At 39.2% G+C, this 23,153-nt stretch overlaps 1 protein-coding gene across 24 annotated transcripts in view; it reads left to right on the top strand.

Annotated features, from left to right (window-relative positions):
* Positions 1-23,153, top strand: part of LRP2BP (LRP2 binding protein) — a 51,383-nt gene that overhangs the window by 9,614 nt on the left and 18,616 nt on the right. For all 24 annotated transcript variants that reach the window (XM_072624167.1, XM_072624170.1, XM_072624169.1 and 21 more), the window contains one exon: positions 11,381-11,494. In XM_072624167.1, the coding sequence (XP_072480268.1) occupies positions 11,381-11,494 (114 nt within the window). The remainder of the gene's footprint in view (positions 1-11,380; positions 11,495-23,153) is intronic.

Raw genomic sequence — 23,153 nt, 5'->3', positions numbered from 1 at the left:
ATGGGACTTCTCCATCTTACTTGCAACTGAAACCTCCTACGTGTGTGTTCTCCCCCTGATTAGAATGTGAGCTCCTTGCTGTTATATTTGCATTCACAATACTTTGCATATAGTAAGTGTTTAATACATACTTTTAAATTAAATCATTAATAATAAGTATGTGCCTCTGTATCTGGACTTGTAATTTCATTGGTATAGGAAAGTTTTGGCATAGAAACTTCCATCAACATTATAGATCTGTAACACATACATACATACATACACACACACGTATCTATATAGATAGATATAGATAGATATAGATATTTTTTTATAGGACTTGAGAGGTGGCTAGGGACACTTGGATATGAAATGATGTGTCTGTTGTTATACAGCTAATACATGTCAGGAACAGAACTGAAAAAGCTAGCTCATCGTGATTCAAAGTCCCATCTAACCTCTGTCTGTCACATTGTCATATAGCAGTATGTTAACTGTATGGATACATATGTGTCTACATGTGTGTAAATGTGATAAAAAATTAATGGGTGACAATCAATATTTTTTTAGCACCAACATTAGCCACTTTATTGCCAATCTTGACATCAGCCATAGTTATTTAATAATGTTTAGCACATCATCCCCAAATTAGCACTGCAGACTTTAGGGAGTTGTCACCATCAGCCAGTTGGATTTTGAGTCAGTGATCCTGGCTTCCTGCATTGGCAGTTCCACTTACTAGGCAGTTCACTTAATATTTCTCGCCTTCAGTTTCTTCATTTGTAACACCAGGGATGGTTTATGTCACTTTGTTCTGTGAAGTTTGGATTTAAAGGGCCAAACTTGAGGAGTTACAGGGCTACATCGTCTCGAGGCTGCAGGTTCCCTTCTCCTCCCCAGTGATCTCTAAGTTCCCTTCCATCACCAACCTGATTACCTTATTGGTCAGGTTAATACTTTGCAATTCTAATAATAACTAAATATTTAAAAGTTTAACACCTTTTTGTACAACTATCTAGCTATTCCTAACTCCTCTTCCCCAAGTCCTACTCTTTAAACTCTCCCCAGAATATCCAAAAGTAAAGTGCACCCCAGACTACTTCCCAAACCTCATGTATCCTCTTCAAAGCCAACCCTGGCATGAAGCAGGGTGCAGAAGACTTAGCATGATAAGGAGTACCTCTGTTGACAGCCATTTCAGTCCATAAAAAAAATGTAATCTTGTTAAACCTCCCTGTCAAAAGTGTAGAGAATTTTTTTAAACTGTCAACATTTGAAAATCATTATCATTCTTTTATACTTGTTAGTTTCCATTTTTGTTTAAGTATACTAAAATTTACTATTAGCTAGAATTACGTCTGTGGTGGAGTTTATCCAGATAACATGAGGAAATTGTCTCTCGTATATTTTTAAAGCTAACATTTTGTATTCACGTTATGTCAGCATAGGCCACATTGCAGCTTTGCCCACAGTGTATTTGTGATCTTTTATATCTGGAAATCTCTAAGATAAATATCTTCCCTGTTTTGGAGAGCTCCTCAGGGCAAATCAAGTCCATTAGGTCTGTTTTTGACTTCAGATAAACAGAATACATAAACCCCACCCCCAGTGATAATCTGTTATGTGGTCTTTAAAAAGAAGTAAACAAAAGTTTTCAAAGTCACTATCTTGAGTGCCATAAATTTGCTGCTGTGTGGCTCTCAAGGAATTCTTTGCTGTCATAATAGTAGTTGAGAAAGATCATCAATAAAGTGCAGATCAATGAAGAGATTTTGTCATTTTATGATAAATCTGGCACCCAATATGCAAAAAAGATGCTGTGATTGGTCAGAATTATTGCTACAAAGAAATAAGAAGAGGCAGGATGAATGAAAAACACTAAAGCCTTTACATTATAGTGAAAGATTATGGAGAAATGGGAGAGCTAATGACATAAAGAAGAGACACAGTGGAGGACAGAACAAAACTGCAAAAGAGAAGTGGAGGAAGATGAATGAGAGGAGAAAAATGACGGATGACAGCAGAGCAACCATAAAGGCAACAAGAAGTTAAAGTATGTTATAACAGTTTGAAAATTGGCATCACAAGATGATACATATTGGAGAAGATGTGGGAGAGTTGGAACACTAATTCATTGTTGGTGGAGCTGTGAGCTGATCCAACCATTCTGGAGAACAATTTGGAACTATGCCCAAAGGACTACAAAAATGACATGCCCTTTGACCTAGCAATATCACTTCTAGGGCTGTATCCCAAAGAGATCATAAAAATGGGAGAAGGACCCACATGTACAAAAATATTTATAGCAGCTTTTTGTGGTGGCCAAGAACTGGAAATTGAGGGGATGCCTACCAATTGGGGATAGCCAAACATGCTGAAGTATATCAATGTAATGGAATACTATTGTGCTATAAAAGATGATAAGCAGGCAGAATTCAGAAAAACCTGGAAAGACTTATATGAACTGATCTGATACTGAGTGAAGTGAGCAGACCCAGGAGAACATTATACACAGTAACAACCCCAGTGCGTGATGACTGCTTTTGATAGTCTTAGCTCTTCTCAGCAATGCAAGGACCTAAAACAATTCCAGAGGACTCATGATGGAAAATATCATGCACATCCAGAGAAAGAGCTTTGGAGTCTGAATGCAGAGGGAAGCAGATTATTTTCTTTTTTGTTTTGTTTTGTTTTCTTTCTCATGATTTATCCCATTTGTTATAATTCTTCTATGCAACATGACTAATGTGAAAATGTGTTTAATAGGAATGTATATGTAGAGCCCATATCAGATTGCATGTTGTCTTTAGGAGGGAGGGGGAAAAATTTAAAACTTAGGGAAATGAAGGTTGAAAACTAAAAATAAACAATTGAATATTTTTTAAAAAAAAGAAAATTGGCATTCCATATGGTACATATGGAACCTCACCATTAACCCAGATGTTTTTGATTAATCAGAACATGACATTCTCCAAACATGCTGTGAACAGTTTAGGGGACTTCTAATGAGTTCATTATTCTATTAGGTCTACTAAAAGCAAGCATGAAATTATGATTCACATTACTAACAGTCTTGTTTTAAAATATATTGGTATTATTTTTGAATGGTCCGAGAAGATTTTCCAGTAGACATATTCTTATGGATGGATGAAACATGTAAGACTGGATCAATTCACAACTCCACCAACAATGCATTACTGTCCCAATTTTCCCACATCCCTTCCAAGATTTATCATTTCCCTTTTCTGTCATATTAGCCAACCTGATAGGAAAGAAGAGGTACCTCAGAGTTTTTCTCTAATCAAAAGTAATTTAGAGTGTTTCTTCATATGACTATAGATTGATTTGATTTCTCCATCTGAAAACTGCCTGGTCATATCCTTTGACCATTTATCAACTGGGGAATGTCTCCTTTCAAGCCCTTTCAAAAAAACTTGACTTTACTCAGTTAAAGTAATCATCTCTAAAGTTCCTGTATCTGGAAATAAAATATCCTGCTTTCTGGTCCACAGTTTCATTGAATAGTCTGGAGAGCAATTTGAAACTATGCCCCAAGGGCAACCAAATTGTGCATACTCCTTGATCCAGCAGTACATACCACTACTAGGTCTATTTCCTAAAGAGATCATAAAAAAAGGGAAAAGGACCTACATGCACAAAAATATTTGTAGCAACTTATTTTGTGGTGGCAAAAAATTGGAAACTGAGGGTATGTCCATCAATTGGACAGTGGGTAAACAAGTTGTGGTATATGAATGTCACTGAATACAATTGTGCAATAAGAAATGATGAGCAGGCAGATTTCAGGAAAACCTGGAAAGACTTATATGAACTGATGCAAAGTGAAAGGAATAGAAGGAGGAGGACATTGTACACAATAACAGCAACATTGTATGATGGGTCAACTATGAATGATTCAGTTCTTCTCAGCAATACAATACAATCCAAGACAAGTACAAAGGATTAACGATGGAAGATGCTATCCACCTCCAGAGAAAACTGATGGAGTCTGAGTGCAGATCAAAGGATACTATTTCCACTTTATTTTTTTTCCATGGCTTTTTCCTTTTGGTCTGTTACTTCTTTTGCAACCTGACTAATATGGAAACTTGTTTTACATGATTGCACTTATTAATGAGTGGGTCCAGAAAGAAGCTTAGAGAATAGGCAAAAAAAAAGCAGAATTCATGAGGTTAGACCCCTTCCACTAATGGCTTCCTTAGGAGATCATACAACCAAAAATTATACATTATTTCCTGAGTTATCTGAAATTAGTTTGCCATGAGTTGTAAGAGTCGTTGGGAATAAGTACCTATACTATAGAGTATGACAAGTTGTACCAACAATCATTTTTAAAATAATGTATAAATTCACTAAATAATATCATTTTAAAGAGAAGCAGAAATTCAGTCTTCCCAAAACACAGAGAAAATTAAAGTATTAATGTAAATAACTATGAAGGTAAATGCTTTTTCAGTGGTCAAAAAGATTATATTTTTATATATAAATGAATAGAAAATCTTCACCCTCAGCTCTAAGCCTCAGAGAAATGTTGACACCCTGAATGGGATCTACTGAATCTGTGTATGAAGCTACAAACGTGATGTTTTTTTGAGGGGGGGGGAGGTTTGACCATAGGGATCTCCCTGAAATGGATAAAAATGAGAGTCAGGAAAAATAGCAGGGAGAGCTTTCTTCCTCTTCTGAGAGCAGCATTGTGGCTGTAGTGCCTTATTTCACAGATAATACACAGGAGTCATTGGAGTTTGTGGGCTCCAGCCTCTAACAGGGTCACTCTTGATCTAGTCAGAGAGGAAGGACAGGAAGACAGCTTTGGAGGGGTTAATAATCTTACTTTATTCTAGTCTAGTCTTATCAATGGGTTGCTGATAATAGGAGCACCAGCTGTTACAGTATTCCCTAATTACCCTTCTCACAGGGGCCAGTGGGAAGGGGGTGTAGCTACTCCTACATCTTGATGGGGTTGATTCAGACAGGCACGGCTTTTGCACTCCCCCAAAGCCCCTCAGGCGGCTCTAGTTGAGGCAAACACAGATTCCCCCCAAACCTTGACAGGGGCCGATCAAGGCACACACAGCGTTACACTGTCATATTCCCCTATAGGTTCCCCACTTACTGATCAGTGCCCGCTTGCTTTTTAGGGAAACAGACAGAAGGCATCTAGCCAGCAATAGCCTCACAGGTTAACTTGATCAATATCACCATTCATCAAAAGCATAGTAAGAATTACATTATGTCACTCATATCTCCACTCACAACCATGGTGGAGATGTTTATATGTCATAGGCCTGGGAAACATCTGCCACCTGGAAACTAGAGATTATCGTGGTCATGGAGCTTGGGAAACTAAACTCTAAGAAAGAATATCAAAATTTTCCTTACTTATATGCCTAATGAGGCATATTATATTGTTGGCTATTTCAATGGTTTGTTTTGCTAAATTGGTATCAAAAACAATAAACCATTTTTCAAAAAGTTAATGGCAGGGTCTCCAATAAACTAGAATCAAGCTATCATTAGTTAGGGGATGATTTTTGCCATGACAGATGAGATTAGATTTGAGAAAGAAATGTAGATTAAAAAGGAAGACCCGAGACCAGTTAGGCTCACCCTGGCTAGAGGCATGGTATGAAAGAATTACCCATAATTTGCAAAGATATTATATTAGGGTCAGATTATCATCTTCAAGCTGTATCTCCAGATGTTGATGTGCCCTACTGTATTTGCAGGTGGTAGTGGTGAGACAGGCAAATAGCAAGTTGAAATAAGAAGCCCCATGGGAAAAAAGACCCTGCATTGATCACCAGCAATCAGCATTTCCAGAATAAGGAGAAATTTACACTGATTCATACAGTAGTTAGGGTAAAGACTTCTCTAAATGAAAAAACAAGTGACCCAATTCCAGGCTCTGGACCTGGGCAGCCTGCAGAGTTGAAGCAAGAAGTCCCTTGAGGAACCCTGTTTTACAAACCAAAAATTACACAGAAAGTAAAATACGAGGTTACAGCCTCTCAAACTAGTTTCTTCCTGAACCTAAAACGAAAGTAGATTTTTGTTGTTCTTTAATGTATATTGAGCATCTTGATTAGTTTTCCACAAATTATCTGTTTTTAGTGGTTTTCATAGTCATATTATGAGGTGTAGAGAGTATAGTTTGTAAATACCCTTAGAAAAAATAACATTTTGTCTCTTCACCACTGAATCTATGTTTAAAGAAAGCTGCTTTTTACTGGATTAAAGCTGGTCCAATCTGTGGGTATAGTAATTGATTGATGGTGTGGTATGATTAGAGATGTTTTAGGATGACGCCTCCTTTAATATTCTTAGCTGATGTTCTACTGCTAAAGACAGCTTCTTTTGGAATAATTGAAATTATTGAAATGCATCTACCCTTTAAAGGGGTAGCATATTAATGTATTTATAAATTATTCACACCCTAATGGGAATGTCAGCTATTAATAAATTGACTTGTAGAAGTATAGGGCAAATAAACGAGTGGGAAGGAGAGAAATAATTCCCCAGTATGGGGTTTTTATACTTAGAGTAAAACCTAGTTGGGTTGAGGAGTGGTGGGGAGGGAAGCATTGGATAAGCAGCAGTGTTTGGGCAGGGAGGAGGGAGAGTAGAAAGGACAAATGAAGTACACCTGACCTTTGTTTGATTAGCCTCCTGTGGGAAGATCTCTTTCCTGATGTCTTTCCCTTATCTTTTACTCTTCTTTCCCCATCTGATAAAGTATAAAGCTAGAGCCAAAGCTCTTACTAATACCACCACTTTAGGTTAATATAGCATTTTCACATCTGTGATGTCACAATCTGCAGAATTGCTCTGTGAGGAAGGCAGACAACAGCTTCTGAAGACTTGGAAAAGAAAGTTCTCACCTCCAAAGTTCTTAACACTGTCAGATGGTTCAGCACCAGAATCAGATACAGTTTTATCAGTGGAAGTGACATTAAAGAAGATTACCACCTGCTTTGCCACTGTACACCAAAGACCATGGGACCTTTCCATCTGACTGGATGCTGAAAACCTTCTAGATGTGTATATATATATATATATATATATATATATATATATATATATATATATATATATATATATGTAAGAAGCAGAGTAGAGCATTAGGAAGACCTCAGTTTGAATCTTTTCGTGGCTGTGTAACTTAGTGCAAATAAATCCCTAAGTCCTGTAACCTCTTGTGGCATCACTTTCCTCAGCTGTAAAATGGTGTTAACAGTACCAACTATCCCATAGAATTCCCGTGAGGATTTAATGAACTGGCAGGTAGAAAATATTAGTGATCATTATTGTGACAGTAAACATTTAATAAATACCATATTTCACTACATAACCGTTGCTACCACATGGTTGTCACACCCCATTTTTTCAATCCAGAAATTGTTTTATAATCTTTAATTGTATAATCATCACATGGTATAATTCTGTTCGTCATGCTACTTAAAAGGTAAGTATTCACCAGTAGCATATGAATACGCATTTCTCTCTCTCATGGTGAGCTGTGAACCTAGAATTCTCAGCACTTGCGCTGTCAGTGTATTTCCAAAAGCCACTTGCGTGGTTTGTTTAGAGAGCTTCAGTACTAACAGTGTGGTCACTCAAGCCAGTGAAGAGCCAGAGGCACAAGGGGAGGGGATTACAGGGGAAGCTGCCATGAGGAGGTCACATAATATGTTAAGAGCTACATCTTCCCAATTTTAATGTATATTCACAGTTGTTCCATGAATCCTAATCTTGCACCAAGGACACTATAGTAATAAAAAATTTTTAAGAAATACCAGCACAATTTTAAAGCTTTACATAATGGTCATAACCCACTTTTTGCAAACTTTTGCCATAAAATCTGCGACAGTTATGTAGTGAAATATGGTACTCTTCCATTCATTTGTCCCATCTTCTAAACTAGAGCACTAAGTCTCAGAAAAGTGAAATATCTTTCTCAAACAGTGTTACGTGGTCAAGACAGCTCCCTGGCTCTTTTGCTAATTACATTTCCTGGAGAAATTTTGGCCTCTGCTCTGAGGTTTTGCAAACTAAGTGACAAGGGTGAAATGACAGTCTGGATGAAGTAAACTTGATGACTAAAACCAGAAGGAGAGCCATTATTATTGTTGTGTGTTCAAGGCAGGAATACAAGAAAATGAAAATGAAAAACTTATCCAGAATCATCCTAGTTATCAGTCTTCCCTGCCTGTCACACTTACAGCTGACTGCGGTGTGTTGAATATAATCGATGCAGGCTTAGGTTGTCTGTGTTACATAATAGTACTATATGTAACATAATATAATTTTATATAATACATCATTATTACGTTATCAAATCCTCCAAAAATATTCTTCATGTTGGTGGGAAGAAGGGAAGGGGAGGGTTACTACCTCAGATTTAGCTGAACTTTGGTATTAAAATAACAGGGTGGAGTGTTTGCTTATACATATAATAATAATATGGGAGGCGGAGCCAAGATGGCGGAGTAGAAAGACGCACATACACATAGCTCCGAACCCACAACCCACAGAACGGCTAGAGGGGAGTAACTCATGGCGAATTCTGCACCCAGAGGCCACGGAATATTGGAGCGAGGGTGATTTCTGTTCCTCTCGCGGGGGGTCCTTCGCGCTGCGGATGCGGAGCCCAGCCCAGCCCTGCCGCCGCCGCAACACCATGAGGAAAAGATCCGAGCGGGCTACGGGGACGGGATCTCCAGCGGCCACGCGGGTCCCTCCACCCACAGAGGGACCTGCAAACCTCTCGCAAAAGGTCCGTCGCGCTGCAGACGCGGAGCCCAGCCCTGCGGCGGCCACGGCTCCAAGAGGTACAGATCCGAGCAGGCTTCAGAGACGGGATCTCCAGCGGCCGCACAAGCCCCCCCACCCACAGGTGATGAGAGTCGGTGAGAGAGTCTCTTTGGCGGGTCGAGAGGGGAGTGGGGTGTCCCCATGGCTCGGGCCCCCCCGGGAGATAGAAGCTGAGAGGCGGCTGCAGACAGGGGCTCCCCAAGTGGGCGGGAGCCTGGATCCATTGTGGAAGGTCTGTGCATAAACCCCCTGAGGGAACTGTGCCTGAGAGGCGGCCCTGCCCCGACCTGACCATCTGAACTTAATTCTCACACTGAATAGCAGCCCTGCCCCCGCCAAAAGCCCTAAGGCGGGAAGCAGCATTTGAATCCCAGTCCCCAAACGCTGGCTGGGAGGATCAGGAGGTGAGGTGGGTGTGAGGAGAATATTCAGAGGTCAAGCCACTGGCTGGGGAGAATGCCCAGAAAAGGGAAAAGAAATAAAACTATTGAAGGGTACTTTCTCGGAGAAAAGACACTTCCTCCCTTCCTTTCTGATGAGGAAGAACAATGCTTACCATCAGGCAAAGACACAGAAATCAAGGATTCTGTGCCCCAGCCCACCCAATGGGCTCAGGCCATGAAAGAGCTCAAAAAGAATTTTGAAAATCAAGTTAGAGAGGTGGAGGAAAAACTGGGAAGAGAAATGAGAGGGATGAAAGAGAAGCATGAAAAGCAGATCAGCTCCCTGCTAAAGGAGAACCAAAAAAATGTTGAAGAAATTAACACCTTGAAAACTAGCCTAACTCAATTGGCAAAAGAGGTTCAAAAGGCCAATGAGGAGAAGAATGCTTTCAAAAGCAGAATTAGCCAAATGGAAAAGGAGATGCAAAAGCTCACTGAAGAAAATAGATCTTTCAAAACTGGAATGGTACAGATGGACGTTAAGGACTTTATGAGAAAGACAGATATCACAGAACATAGCGTGAAGATTCAAAAAATGGAAGATAATGTGAAATATCTTATTGGAAAAGCAACTGACCTGGAAAATAGAATCAGGAGAGACAATGTAAAAATTCTGGGACTACCTGAAAACCATGATCAAGAGAAGAGCCTAGACATCATCTTCCATGAAATTATCAAGGAAAACTGTCCTGAGATTCTAGAACCAGAGGGCAAAATAAATATTCAAGGAATCCGCAGAACACCGCATGAAAGAGATCCAAAAAGAGAAACTCCTAGGAACATTGTGGCCAAATTCCAGAATTCCCAGGTGAAAGAGAAAATATTGCAAGCAGCTAGAAAGAAACAATTCAAGTATTGTGGAAATACAATCAGGATAACACAAGATCTAGCACCCTCTACATTAAGGGATTGAAGGGAATGGAATAGGATATTCCAGAAGTCAAAGGAACTAGGACTAAAACCAAGAATCACCTACCCAGCAAAACTGAGTATAATACTTCAGGAGAAAAAATGGTCTTTAAATGAAATAGAGGATTTTCAAATTTTCTTGATGAAAAGACCAGAGCTGGAAAGAAAATTTGACTTTCTAACACAAGAATGAAGAGAACCATGAAAAGGTGAACAGCAAAGAGAAGTCATAAGGGACTTACTAAAGTTGAACTGTTTACATTCCTACATGGAAAGACAATATTTGTAACTCTTGAAACATTTCAGTATCTGGGTACTGGGTGGGAGTACATACACACACATGCACACACGCACACATACATAGAGACAGAGTGCACAGAGTGATTTGAAGAGGATGGGATCATATCTTAAAAAAAAAATGAAATCAAGCAGTGAGAGAGAAATATTGGGAGGAGAAAGGGAGAAGTTGAATGGGGCAAATTATCTTTCATAAAAGAGGCAAGCAAAAGACTTATTAGTGGAGGGATAAAGAGGGGAGGCAAGAGAAAAACATGAGGTCTACTCTCATCACATTCCACGAAAGGAAAGAATAAAATGCACACTCATTTTGATAGGAAAACCTATCTCATAATACAGGAGAGTGGGGGACAGGGGCACAAGCAGGGTGGGGGGAGGATGGAGGGGAGGGCATGGGGAGGAGAATGCAATCCGAGGTCGACACTCATGGGGAGGGAAAGGATCTTAAGAGAATAGAAGTAATGGGGGACAGGATAGGATGGAGGGAAATATAGTTAGTCCCATACAACACAACTAGTATGGAAATCATTTGCAAAACTACACAGATTTGGCCTATATTGAATTGCTTGTCTTCCAAGGGGAAGGGGTGGAGAGGGAGGGAGCTAAAGAAGTTGGAACTCAAAGTGTTAGGATCAAATGTAATATTCTTACCACTGGGAAATAAGAAATACAGGTTAAGGGGTCAAGAAAGCTATCGGGCCCTACAGGACAAAAGAGAAGACAGAGACAAGGGCAGGGAGGGAGGATAGAGGAGAGAGCAGATTGGTCACAGGGGCAACTAGAATGCTTGGGTATGGGGGGGGGAGGGGATAAAAGGGGAGAAAATTTGTAACCCAAAATTTTGTGAAAAATGTTAAAAGTTAAATAAAAAATAATAATAATAATAATAATATGCATGTTTTCTGGGACTTTTATAGGGATGGTATGAGGAAGCATTAGATCAATTTGAAGAAATTCAAGAGAATGATCATCAAGCTATTTACCAGTTGGGAGTTATGTATTATGATGGGCTGGGGACGAAAGCAAATCCTGTAAGTTGTCATTCTCCTTGATTTGGGAGATGGGAAGTGGGTGAGTAGTGTCATTGTTAATAAATACCATGCTTCTATTTAATCTAAGCTCAAAAACCTTCACTGATGAGGAATTAAGCACCTCACAAAATAACCTATTTCACTTCAAACAGCTCTAATTATTAGGTCTTCTTATAAGTAATTCAGAAATCTATATCTCTCCCATTTCCACCCAGTTCTGTAAAGTCAAGGAACAAAGAGAAGTCTAAGCCCTTATCACTATGTTACATATGTCTTCAAATATTCTGAAGGTAGTTATCTTACCCAGCCAAATCTCCCCTTCCTCAAACTAAACATCCCCAGTTTCTTTGGTCTGTCCTTATAATGGTGTGGTTATGAGTTCCTTTATCATGGTGGTACCATTCTTCTCCACTGTATGTACTTTTAGCTTGTCAGCGTTCTTCCTAAAATGCCATTTTTTAAAACTGAACATAGATATGACCTAGTCAGGACAGAGTAAAATAGTAAAAGTCCTTTTTTTGGATATTATGCTTATATTAATGTAGATTAAGATCATATTTGTTGTTTCTTTTTAAAATTTGGCTTCCATATCACATGATGGACTCATATTAAGCTTGAAGTTCATTAAAATTCTCAATCTTTTTATCAGAAACTATCATCTAGCTCAATCTAGCTCCTCTGCTTGTGCATTTGATTTTTTAAACAAATACCTATTTAATTTCATCTTTTAAACTACCAGAATCGCTTCCTCCCATGACAAATAATGGACCTGTCTCCTGACACCCGTGTTTATCCATCCTCATTCTGTAGGAAATGGAAAATGAGCATCTTTAAAGAAAGTCTGTTTTCCTGCCTCTGTGAGAAGAGCCTTAAATCTATAACAGAGTTCCACTGGTTCAGAAGTCCTTCTCTTCCCTTTGTCACATCTTTTCACCATCCAGCCTCCTGATCAGAGTTGGATTCCTCTCTGCCTCCCTGTGTTCTTTTTCTTCTGTTTTCCTTCCTTTCCTTTCTTTCAAGAAATGCTTCATTCTTCCTCATAAACCATCACTGGAAAAGCATTCTTCAAATCAGGTCATTTTATTCTACTGTTTTTTGTTATCTCATGGAGTCACTGATTTCTGTTTGGCTCATTCTAATTTTCAGCAGAAATCTGTTATGTGAATAGAGCTTACAACTCCTGAACTCTATATTTCTCCTCTTTTCTCTTTTTTCTCTAGAGCTCACATTTCATTTCTATCCTTTTCCTTTTTAAAAAAAAATTTTTGCTTGATTTCCTCCAGGAATTCTAGTAGGCTTTGCTCGTAGTTGTTATGGAGTGATTGGCTTCTTTTGGGTTTGTGTTTTAAACGTCCCTAGAGCTGTAATTCATTATATCGATCTCTCTCTTTGTTTATACTTGTATTTCCAGCCGTACTTCCTCAGTTGGTACTTTGTGTCCAGGCCAGGCTCTGCACTTCTGGAAGGAGTAGTGGGGCCTGGTTTGGCTCTGGTCTTTATTTTCTGTACTCTTCCTACTACTGCTTTCATTAGGTACTGAGCACTATGTTTTTGACTTCAGGGGTGGGTAAGGTCATCACGACTCCTGGTGTCTCTGGTTCACCTGGTCCTTTCTCTGGTCTTCCTCTTTCTCTCCTCACCCTCTTCTCCGTGCTCCAACACCACTGCAAACTTCAGATATCCCTGGATCCCCCTTAGTTGGGGGGTTAGACTTCTGGGTGTAGAGCTCCTGGGTTGGGCTTTTCTGCCTAGAAACCCTTTCTGAGTGCCATAAGGCTTCTGGCTGTCTCTTTGTGGGCCTGGGCTGGAAAAAGCACTTCCTATAGTTTCTCCTTAGGTTTCCTGATCTTTACTTAGTTGAATACACTTTAAAATCTTTATTAGAATAATATGATAGTATGCTTGTCCTGCTCCCATTTATTCCCATTTCTTAGCAGAAAGGCCCCTCCCACCTTTCACCTTCTTCAGCTGGGGCATCCACAGACACTATTTATACAAATTGTTCCTGATTGACTGTGGAAGAAACACAAACAGGTCCATGTGTGGTCATTAGAATACTCTCTTTTTCCTCCATACATTATAAATGGAAACTCTTAGCTTTCTGTTGCTGTGAGCCAGTAGTTTGTCCACAGGAACACCTTTTAACCTCGGTGTTTACTTTTTGTAAGTCATCTGGTGCTAGTTGTCCAGATGCATTTAGGGAACCCCTGCCATCGCTAGTGTCAATAGTTGCTTTGCCTCGTTATTTGTGAGAATGTCTTTTGAAGAAAGCCAGAGCTCTTGCCCCTTTTCTTCTCATCTATCCTTTCACAGTTACTGAGTAGTTTTTTTTAACGAATTTATCTCTTTTCTGTGCATTTCGTGTTTTGCAGAATACAGAAGTATGTACTTCTTGCCATGATACGAGGTTTCCCCAGTGAAGTGATAGCCAAATTAGCATTTTAATGTTAAATGCATTCATGATACTGTAAAAACTACAAAAACAGTCAAAATATGTTGTTATTATAGCGCTAGTACTGTTGCCGTTGTCGTTGTACAAAAATAGTTGTACTGTTATTCAGATGTATATCACATTTACGCACCAGCTTTGTACTCTACCCAACATTTATAAAGTAGCTTCTGTAGGAAAATGTATCCTAATTATTGAGTTGCAGATGAAGAACTCCTTTGTAAATTAGGAACTTCCTGTGTACTGCGCAGTCTGAAAAAAATTGAGTTCACTGATGAACTTCATTAACCTCAAAGGAATTTGCAGTCAGCCAATGCATAGGCTAAACAAAAACATCAATACCAAATCAACTCTGTAGGCATGCCATCCAGATTGGCATCTTGGAACAGCTGTGGCTTTACTACTTGACTCAAAAAAGAAGAGGTAGGAAATGGAAGGTCTTATGTACCTGAAGAAATACCAAGACAGGCAGGTCCAGCCTCCACTGCTGAACCCCAAACCCAAAATGCTTCTTCCTTTACTTTCGCACTCTCCACACTGTCACCAGCCTAACCTTGAATCCCTAGGAAACCTGACCATTTCCTCATCTCACTAGGCCAAATGTTAATGGACTTTCCATCCCTTGATTTAACTGATGTTATGATTAAGAAATGTTTAGGGAATTAAACTGCAGTTTCTTCATGGTGAAGTCTATTGCACTGAAAGGCACATGACCCAAGGATCTCCATGGATAGTTATTTGTTAATGCCTGTGGGCTGTATGATCAAATCAACTCTGCCAACTCCTTAATCAGCCTTTCCAAGGAGAAACCTACAAGCTATACTATTTAATAGCTGTAACTTCTTTATGAGTTCTAGTTTCATTTAGAGTGATAGTGTCAATATGGATAAGGTTCAGTTTCTCCAGTAGCATGTCAATTTGTGGTCTATTAGACCCAGATAATTTAATGAAAGAATTAATAGTTAAGTAATATTTATGAGCAGTCCAAGAACTGTCTCATTCTTGTTTTCCAGCCCCACTAAACTAATACTAAATTTATCCCTGGAAAATGGACACTGTTTAAGAATTTCAGTCTGTTCCTGGGCTCATACTCAAAGCCTCACAGACCTGTCTCATGGTCTTTGAGAGTCTCCTTAGATTCATTTCCATTCTACATCAAGACATTGAGTAGGACTTCTGGGGAGGGAATTTGTGTGCCTTTCTTCTTTGCAAAGAATGGAGAAGTAGAGATTGTATGAAGAGTTTGGTGAGATCCTCCAAAATAAGTGAGCATATATTGGTATGTGCTAATAACCTTTAACCTTTTAAAAGTTGGCACAGTGGACAACGAAAAGAACTCTAAGAAACCAGAGGTTTATAAAGTAGTCAGAAGCCTCACACCTATGTGTGATAAACGGTTATTTCAAGAAAACACAGAACCTAGTATTGCCAGAATGATAAAATAAAAATGAAATTGACTGTATCTTGACAGACAAAGTGAGTGGTTTGTTCTATGGATAGACACAAAGGGTATTTGCAGAAAAACATGCAGAAGGGCCAGATTTTTGCAGGGGTTTACAGTGGACTGTATCTTTATGCACGACTGAATGAAAAGGTCGCAAGTGTGTATAGATACACACGTACATACTTATGTGTGTATATATCTATATCTCCATTAATTACCTCAATATATACCTCAGTATAACTAACAAGATGATATTTGCCCTGGTAACCTTTGTCAGGTAAGAGGTCTCTATGGTCAAGTTACAGAATCAGTAACTGAAGGTGTGAACAATTCTTGGAAACTTCTTTTGAAATCAGTTCTAAGTATGAACTACAAAAGAATGAAATCAGATTATTCCACACAGGAAATATCTTCCACTTAGCTGAAGGGAATCCTCCCTGCCCTGTTGGGAATAAATATTCATTGAGTGAATGAATGAAATACAGTTTTCAATCAAATATCATTTTGTGGTTCTCTCCCAACAACGATATGCAGCAAATTTGGGTGGATTTTACCAAACCAACATATAAACCCATTACAGAGAAATTGTACATGCATTCTGGCATGTGAGAATTTCATTTCCTTGTTATGCTGAGCAGGGACAGATCCGCACTCAAGAATTGTGTTTATTTGTTCATTATTGTACCAGTCAAGGCAATATGAAGATCAAGAAGTTAACAAATATGTACATGTGTTTGTTAGTTGTTAAAAATTGTTAATAAAAGCCATATCTTCCCCAGGAGTTATCAGCATTGTGCTAAGGCCTAATCATACCATACGTCTCTCCATACATAGATATGTAAATACATATGTATTACATGTGTATGTGTATACACACATGCACATAATATGGGCTGTATGTTTGTGTATGTGTGCATATGTATATATGTACTGGGGATGGGGGAATAGGGAATAACACTGTGCTAAGTGCTGGTCTAAAACAAAAATAAAAACAGTCCTTGTCCTCAAAGGGGCTACATTTTAATTGAGGAGGCAATATGTATAAATCAGTGCATACAAGATATATCCAGAATGAATAAGCACTGGTAGATGTGGATACCTCCTGGATGTGGAAGGCCTCCTGGAGGAAAGGGTGCTTGAGCTGAGTTTTAAGGGAAGCCAGGAAATCTAAAGTCAGAAATGAAGAGGGAGGGCATTGCAGTCAGGAGGACCAGCCAGGACAAAGGTGTGGAGCAGAAGTTGGAGCATTATGTGGGAAAAGCAGCAAGTAGCTCAGCTGAGCTGGATTATCAGGTGTATGGAGGGGATAGTAAGGTGTAAGCAGACTGGAAAGGCAGGAAAGAGTCAGGTGGTGAAGGGCTTTAAATGCCAGTTGGGGCATTTTATTTCTGAACCTGAAAGTAATAGGGACTGAGTGAAGAAGGCCTTCACAGGGTGGCATCTGTGTGAACGGAGAAAAGGGATGAATATGAGAGGAGTTGTGAAGATGGATACCACAAAATGTAACAACAGATTGGATGTGTGGGGTAAGAAGATGAGGGCAACCCAGAACTTGCAGGCTGGGATGACTGAGAGGATAGTGGTACCCTTGAACAGAAAATGGGAAAGTGGGGAAGAGGAGAGAGTTTGAGGGAAAAGATGAACCTGTTGAACTGGAGATGTCTATGGGATGTCCAGTTTGAGATATCCAAAAGACAATTAGTGAAGTGTGACTGTAGCTTAAGAAAGCAACAAACCCTGTGTCACAGATCTGAGAATCATAGCATGAAGATGATGGATGAACCCATGGGAGCTGATGAGTTCACCAATAACATAGGGAGATAGGAAAAGACAACCCAGGGCAGAACCTCGGGGGACACCCACACTCAGTGGGTGTGACATGGCATGGATGAAGATAATCCAGCAGTGGAGAGGTTAGGAAAGGATTCCAGCAAGATTAGTGTCACAAAACCTGCAGAGGAGAGAGTTTCCAGAAGGACCTGGTGATCAGCATGTCCAACTGCACAGCCTTTGATGGGGCTTGAGGATTGAGAACAGGCTATTAGTCTTTCAGTTAATTAGCGTTTATTAAGGTGTTTATTATATGCCAAGCACTGTGCTAAGTGCTTCCTGCCCAGGAGGAGCTCCCATTCTAATGGGAGAAGACTGCCCATAAAAGGAAACTAGAAGGTACCATGAGGGAACAGCCTGGAAGCCCTCCTTAAAATAGAAGATTTGGAAGGAGCCATCCAGTCAGAGGGAGGGAGGGGGTACTTCTAAGGTGAGAATTACAGCATCTCTCTCTTCATCTCTGCTTCTTAGCTTCCCAGACTCCTTCAAGCCTTAGTGAAGTTCCACCTTTCCTAATTCTTAATCTTAGTGCCTTTTTTTGAGATTATCCCCAATTATGCATATGGATATGTGTATATATAATATATATGTATATATAAAACATGTGTATGTGTATATAGGTATATATGTACAGGTATGTATATACAAACACATTCACATACATATATATACATATACACATATGGGTATGTGTGTGCCTGTATGTGTATGTGTGTATTTGTCTGTATGCTATCTTCTCTATTCCCCCAAGATTGTGAGCTCCTTGAGAGCAGGGACTGTTTTCTGTCTAGCACATAATAGGCACTTAATGAATGCTAGCTGGCTGACTGACCATCTTTTCCACACAAGTCATCCGCACTGTGCCTGAGTCTAAGTCCTTATACCATCCATCTCTCCATAACTCTTTGTGTAACCTGAGATTTTTGTTCCTCAGAGAGGTTGGTGATTTGGTCATATGCCATCATCACAGGAAAAGTATAAGTATTAAAAAGAATGGTGTTTGTGACAGAGGATAGTCTTACTTTGTGATTTCCCCACTGCAGTCAGCCTTTCCTCTTCCTCTTCTGCCCTCCTGGACCCAGATCAGACTATTCAGAACTTATTTTAGATTGTAGTCTTTAAAATCATTGATTTCCACTCTGTGGTAATCAAAAAACATTGGAGGGTGATAGTAGCATTAGACTCAGGGTGCTTCATTGAACTACTCCTTGGAGTGGTCTAGAGCAGAGATGTCAAACACAATTGTGGCCCACAATACTCCTGAGTGGTCCCAAACCAGATTAAAATATAATTGGGAAATAGTTAACAAAATAAGTCAAAATATAATAAAGTGTAGATAATGTTACATTTTAAAAACCTAGTCAGTATGTGGCCTGCAGGTATCCTTATCTATGTCCAGTTTAGAGGTCTTCATTTCTGAGTTGACACCACTGCACTAGAACACAGGAAGCAATCCCTACCTGATATATCTAGAGCATCTGATAAGAACATTATAATGTGAATTGCATTAAGTTTTAACCTTATATATTTGTTCTTCTTTAATTTCAAAGGTTAAGCATAAGTTCTGGTAGTTTTTATCAAACTGGAAAGGCTTGAAATATAGGTCTGATGACATGATCTCAAGAGTTGTCCATCTAAGTTGGACTGTCTTGTCATAACAAGGTTGGCCACAGGGTGCTTCACTTTTTTAGGCACAGCAACTTATGAAGCATCTACTAAAATGTAGAGGAGCTCTAGTTGATCAGCCAATAGACACTTATTAAGTGCCAGCTATGTGCCAGGGAGTGTTACTGAGTGTTGGAGACTTAAGACAAACAAACAACAGTCACTTCTCTCAGACAGGGGAACAACATGCCAAAAGCTATATTCAGGAAAAATTGAAAATAATCAGCAGAGAGAAGAATTACAGGGATTGTAGATGGAAATTAAAGGAAGTCGGGAAGCAGAGAGAAGGAGGGAGAGCATTTCCAGCATGAGGTAGAGCCTGAGAAAATATGGGGAGCTGAGAGATGGAGGCTGTTTTCAAGGAACAGCAGAGGCCAAGGTCACTGGATCAAGAGTATGTTGCAGAGGGGCAGTGTAAGAAGACCAGAAAGGTGTATGTAGGGGACCCTTCCAGTCCCCATCACTTCGGTGTGTACATACATACACCAAAAAAATCAGAAATCAGTGTGGAATGGATAATTCTTCCCTTGGGCTTTTCACCCTGATGAATGAGGCAAACCTCAGGACAAAGAGACTTAAAAAGAGTTTATTATAAGCACATCAAGGAAGCAACTGATGAGCTCCTCACTGCAGATCAGTGATGGCTGCAGGTGGGGCCAGCTTTTATAGGTAACTTTAAGCCAATTCAGCTAGGTCTGCCTCAGCAAAAGAGGCTGGGCCCTTCCGTCTCACTTCCTCCCCAAGGTAATAGGAAGGTGACATTTTGCAGGTAGGAGTACAGAGGTCACAAATAGGGGATGACTTGGCTCAGTGACCAGAGTCAGAGGACTGTGTGACACCTCCCTCAACCTTGGTTGACAGGCATACTGGGAACAATGGGATACTGAGTCAACATAACTTTCCATACAGATGCTTGAACCCTAGAAGTACTGATGAAGTGCATTATCTGGGCCAGTATGAATCTCTTTCAAATCAAAAAGAATTCCTCTCCCCCATTTGTTTATTGAAAATTTCACAGGGACTAAAGTGCCATGTTAATTTTCTCACACTTTATCTGATGGGACTAAAGTTCGCCAGTGAGGCAAATGACTCTTCTGGGAAAGTGCTTAAAAACTCACATCGGCCTCCCTTCCACTAATGGGGTAGGACTTTATTGGAGCAACATTTGCATGATATTAAAGGAATGATACCCTTTGGAACAAATTGAAAGCACATCTAGTAGGTGCAGTTTCTCACTCCATTTTAGCTATCAAGTACTGCTTAATCCTGGCAGTGCTTTTAAAGAGAAAGCTTTAATTCTTCTTTTTATTGGTGGAGATGCAGGTGTTGAAAGTGCCAAGTTGTAGACAGTTCTCCTTACCCATGTAGAGCTAAAAACAGTTTTTTCAGTTTTTCTTCAGTTAGTGTGGCTTAAAACACCCCCAGGGGAAAAGGAGAAAAAAAAACCTTCCCTGTGACTATTTTCTCCCCATTCTAGAAACCTTTAGGTCACCTTTTGTTCTATTTTGTATTAAAGGGTGTGTGTGTGTGGGAAGACATTATGGTTTCAGAAAGGACTTTCGAGTTCATCTAGTCCAATATGTCTTACAGATAAGCAAACTAAGGTTGAAGGGAGTTAAATGCCTTGCCCAATGTCACACACTTGGTAAAAGTGGGGCATCTGGGATGTGAGCCCAGGTCTCCTCAGTCTGTTCCAGTGACCCTTCTACAACATCCCTGATTGCCTAGGATCCACTCCACAGAGGAAGGAACCCCATCAATCCTCCTATAAATAGATGTTCCCTCTTTTTATATTTCCGAAGCCCAGCACAACACTTAATAGAGGCTGTGCATAAGTACTCCCTCCTTTCTCCCTCCCTTCTGCTCTCCTCTTGTTGAACTGAATTGATTGACTCTCTCATAGTGGTTCCATATTTCTTAAGACATTAAAGCGTAGCCTAGTATAAAATAATAATTAGCTTTAAGTGGTTGAGGTTATTCATGAACCACTCCATCAAGGTCCTGGATCCTTTCAAAACAGCTGCTAATTTTTTGAAAGGGTTGATTCCTCTTTTTTTTGTACATTAAAAAACTCACTTTACAAGAAAAATGACAATTTACAATAATGTCTCCAAAGAAGCCATTGTTACTTTTAAATAGTATATCATAGTTCTTTGACCTGATGGCATAGACATGAATTGCTTGCTACATAAAATACACTGAATTCTAACCCTTTAAATTAATGAAGATTCTGGCTGGCCTCTAGGGGGCAAACAAGTCACATAATAGTCTAGAAAACAAAGTAAATGAAGGGTATTCCTTCTCAGATAAGGGGCCCTGAACTGAATTTCAATCCATTTTTTTCACAGTGATAGAATTATAGAATTAGAAGGAATCTCAGATATCACCTGAAGCAAAACAGAAATCCTGTCTACAACATCACCCAAAATTTGCCAGTGTTTCCAATCTCTACTAGGTGATTTAATGATAAAAGAGTATTCATTACTTCCTGAAGTTTCTGTCATCTTATGGGGACGGAATCAACCAATCAGGCATTTATTAAACTCCTATGTTGCAAGAACTATGCTAGACACTGAAAAGACTTTCCATGTAAAAGTGGAAATATATATATTCTATAAATATATAATGAATATATATAGAGACAAGTACGCCTTCAAAAGTCCTCTACTAAGATAAACATAGCTAATTTCTTTAATCATAGCATGGTTTAGAATTCCTTCATCATCCTTGTCCCAGGACCTCAGAGTTGAAAGTAACCTCAGAGGGTCAATGGGTTCTTCACTGAGAATTCTCTGTAATATCCTTAAGCCAGTGGTCATCCAGTGACCATTAGAAGTCCCCAGGTTAGGGCTAACCTTATAATTTCCATGGCATCCCATTTTACATTTGGCTAGCAGTGGCTGGAGGTTGTCCTTCTTGGGACGCATTCCAACTTGTCAGTACCTCTACTAAATGTAGAGGACACAATACTCCAAATATATACCGGGGTATAATACAGTTGAATTTAAACTGCCCAGACACTTTCTATTATTGCAGCCTAAAATTACATGAGCTTTTCGGCTGTTGTAACAGACCATTCATAATGAAGTCTTAGTTAACCAAAACATGTTTACTGCATATGAGCAACTTTCTAGAAACATCTCCCACATCCCAAACTAACCCAGGTGCATGACTTTACACTTATTCCACTTAAAAGTCCTTCTTTCCATCTTGTTAGCTTCAGTCTTTTATAAGTCTTTTAAGCATTTTTTTACATACCTCTCATGTCATCCTATATTAGCCATCTTTTCATACTACCTGTAAATTCATTAGCATGCCATCTATGTCACTGATAAAATGTCAAACAGAACAGAGCTATGGACCAAACTCTCCCCTAGACACCCCTCGCCGAGTTGACATCAGTTTAGTAATAAATATTCTTTCAGTCTAGTTTGTCACCAGTTTTGAATCTAACATCCAATTTTCGTCTTTCCACCTTAACTACAAAGGTATCATGACATAAAGATCTGGTAATAGAAGTAAAGATATAGGTAATGAGATTTTCCCTGCCCTTGAGAATAAAATATACAAAGTATTAATCTTAGTGCAAGATAAAACCTTATTAAGAGTATAGTCAAAAAGAATGACTTAAGTGAATCAAAAAGTGAGGAAAAAAATCTTTATATGTGTGCTTACTGTAAAGTCCATGAATGTATAATTTTAGGTCTGTGAGATTTTATTGTGTGGTCTTTTTAAAAATTTTTATCTTTTTATTCAAATCTGATGCTGGCCTCAGAATTAACCTTATGTTAAAACTATTTCTTTTCAGTATTACAACATTTTTCTATCGGATAAAGAAAATAGTAAAGTGAATGAAATGTTTAGAAAAGGACAGGTGCTGATTTATAAGTATACTTTCCTTAGGAAATTAAGTGGGAAAACACTGTCCCAAGTATCTATTTGGTACCCCTTGGATAATATCCTAAGCTGTTAGTAGCTGCCTTTGGCCATTTTTTTCCTAGAATCTGAGACAAACTGTACCAAATAATTAAAATCAGGAATCCCTTGGAATGTGATGTTTTAGATCCATTTGTTACCTACTCCTATTTTAATAATATCTTGACTGTCACTTTGCTTGGGGAAATACAACTTGACATCTACAGAGAAAGGTTAAGAATTTCATGAGAAATTGTAGCATTATCTGATAATAAAATTGTTTTATAGATTCATTCATTACTCGTTATAGTGTCCTATTGAGATGAGCTTTTCTGAATAATGCAGACGTCCCAAGG

This window comes from Notamacropus eugenii, chromosome 7 (genome assembly GCF_028372415.1).
Source record: "Notamacropus eugenii isolate mMacEug1 chromosome 7, mMacEug1.pri_v2, whole genome shotgun sequence".
In the NCBI taxonomy this organism is placed as follows: Eukaryota; Metazoa; Chordata; class Mammalia; order Diprotodontia; family Macropodidae; genus Notamacropus; species Notamacropus eugenii.
The sequence above is the reverse complement of the archived record's forward strand: the minus strand, read 5'-3'. Positions and strand labels throughout refer to the sequence as shown.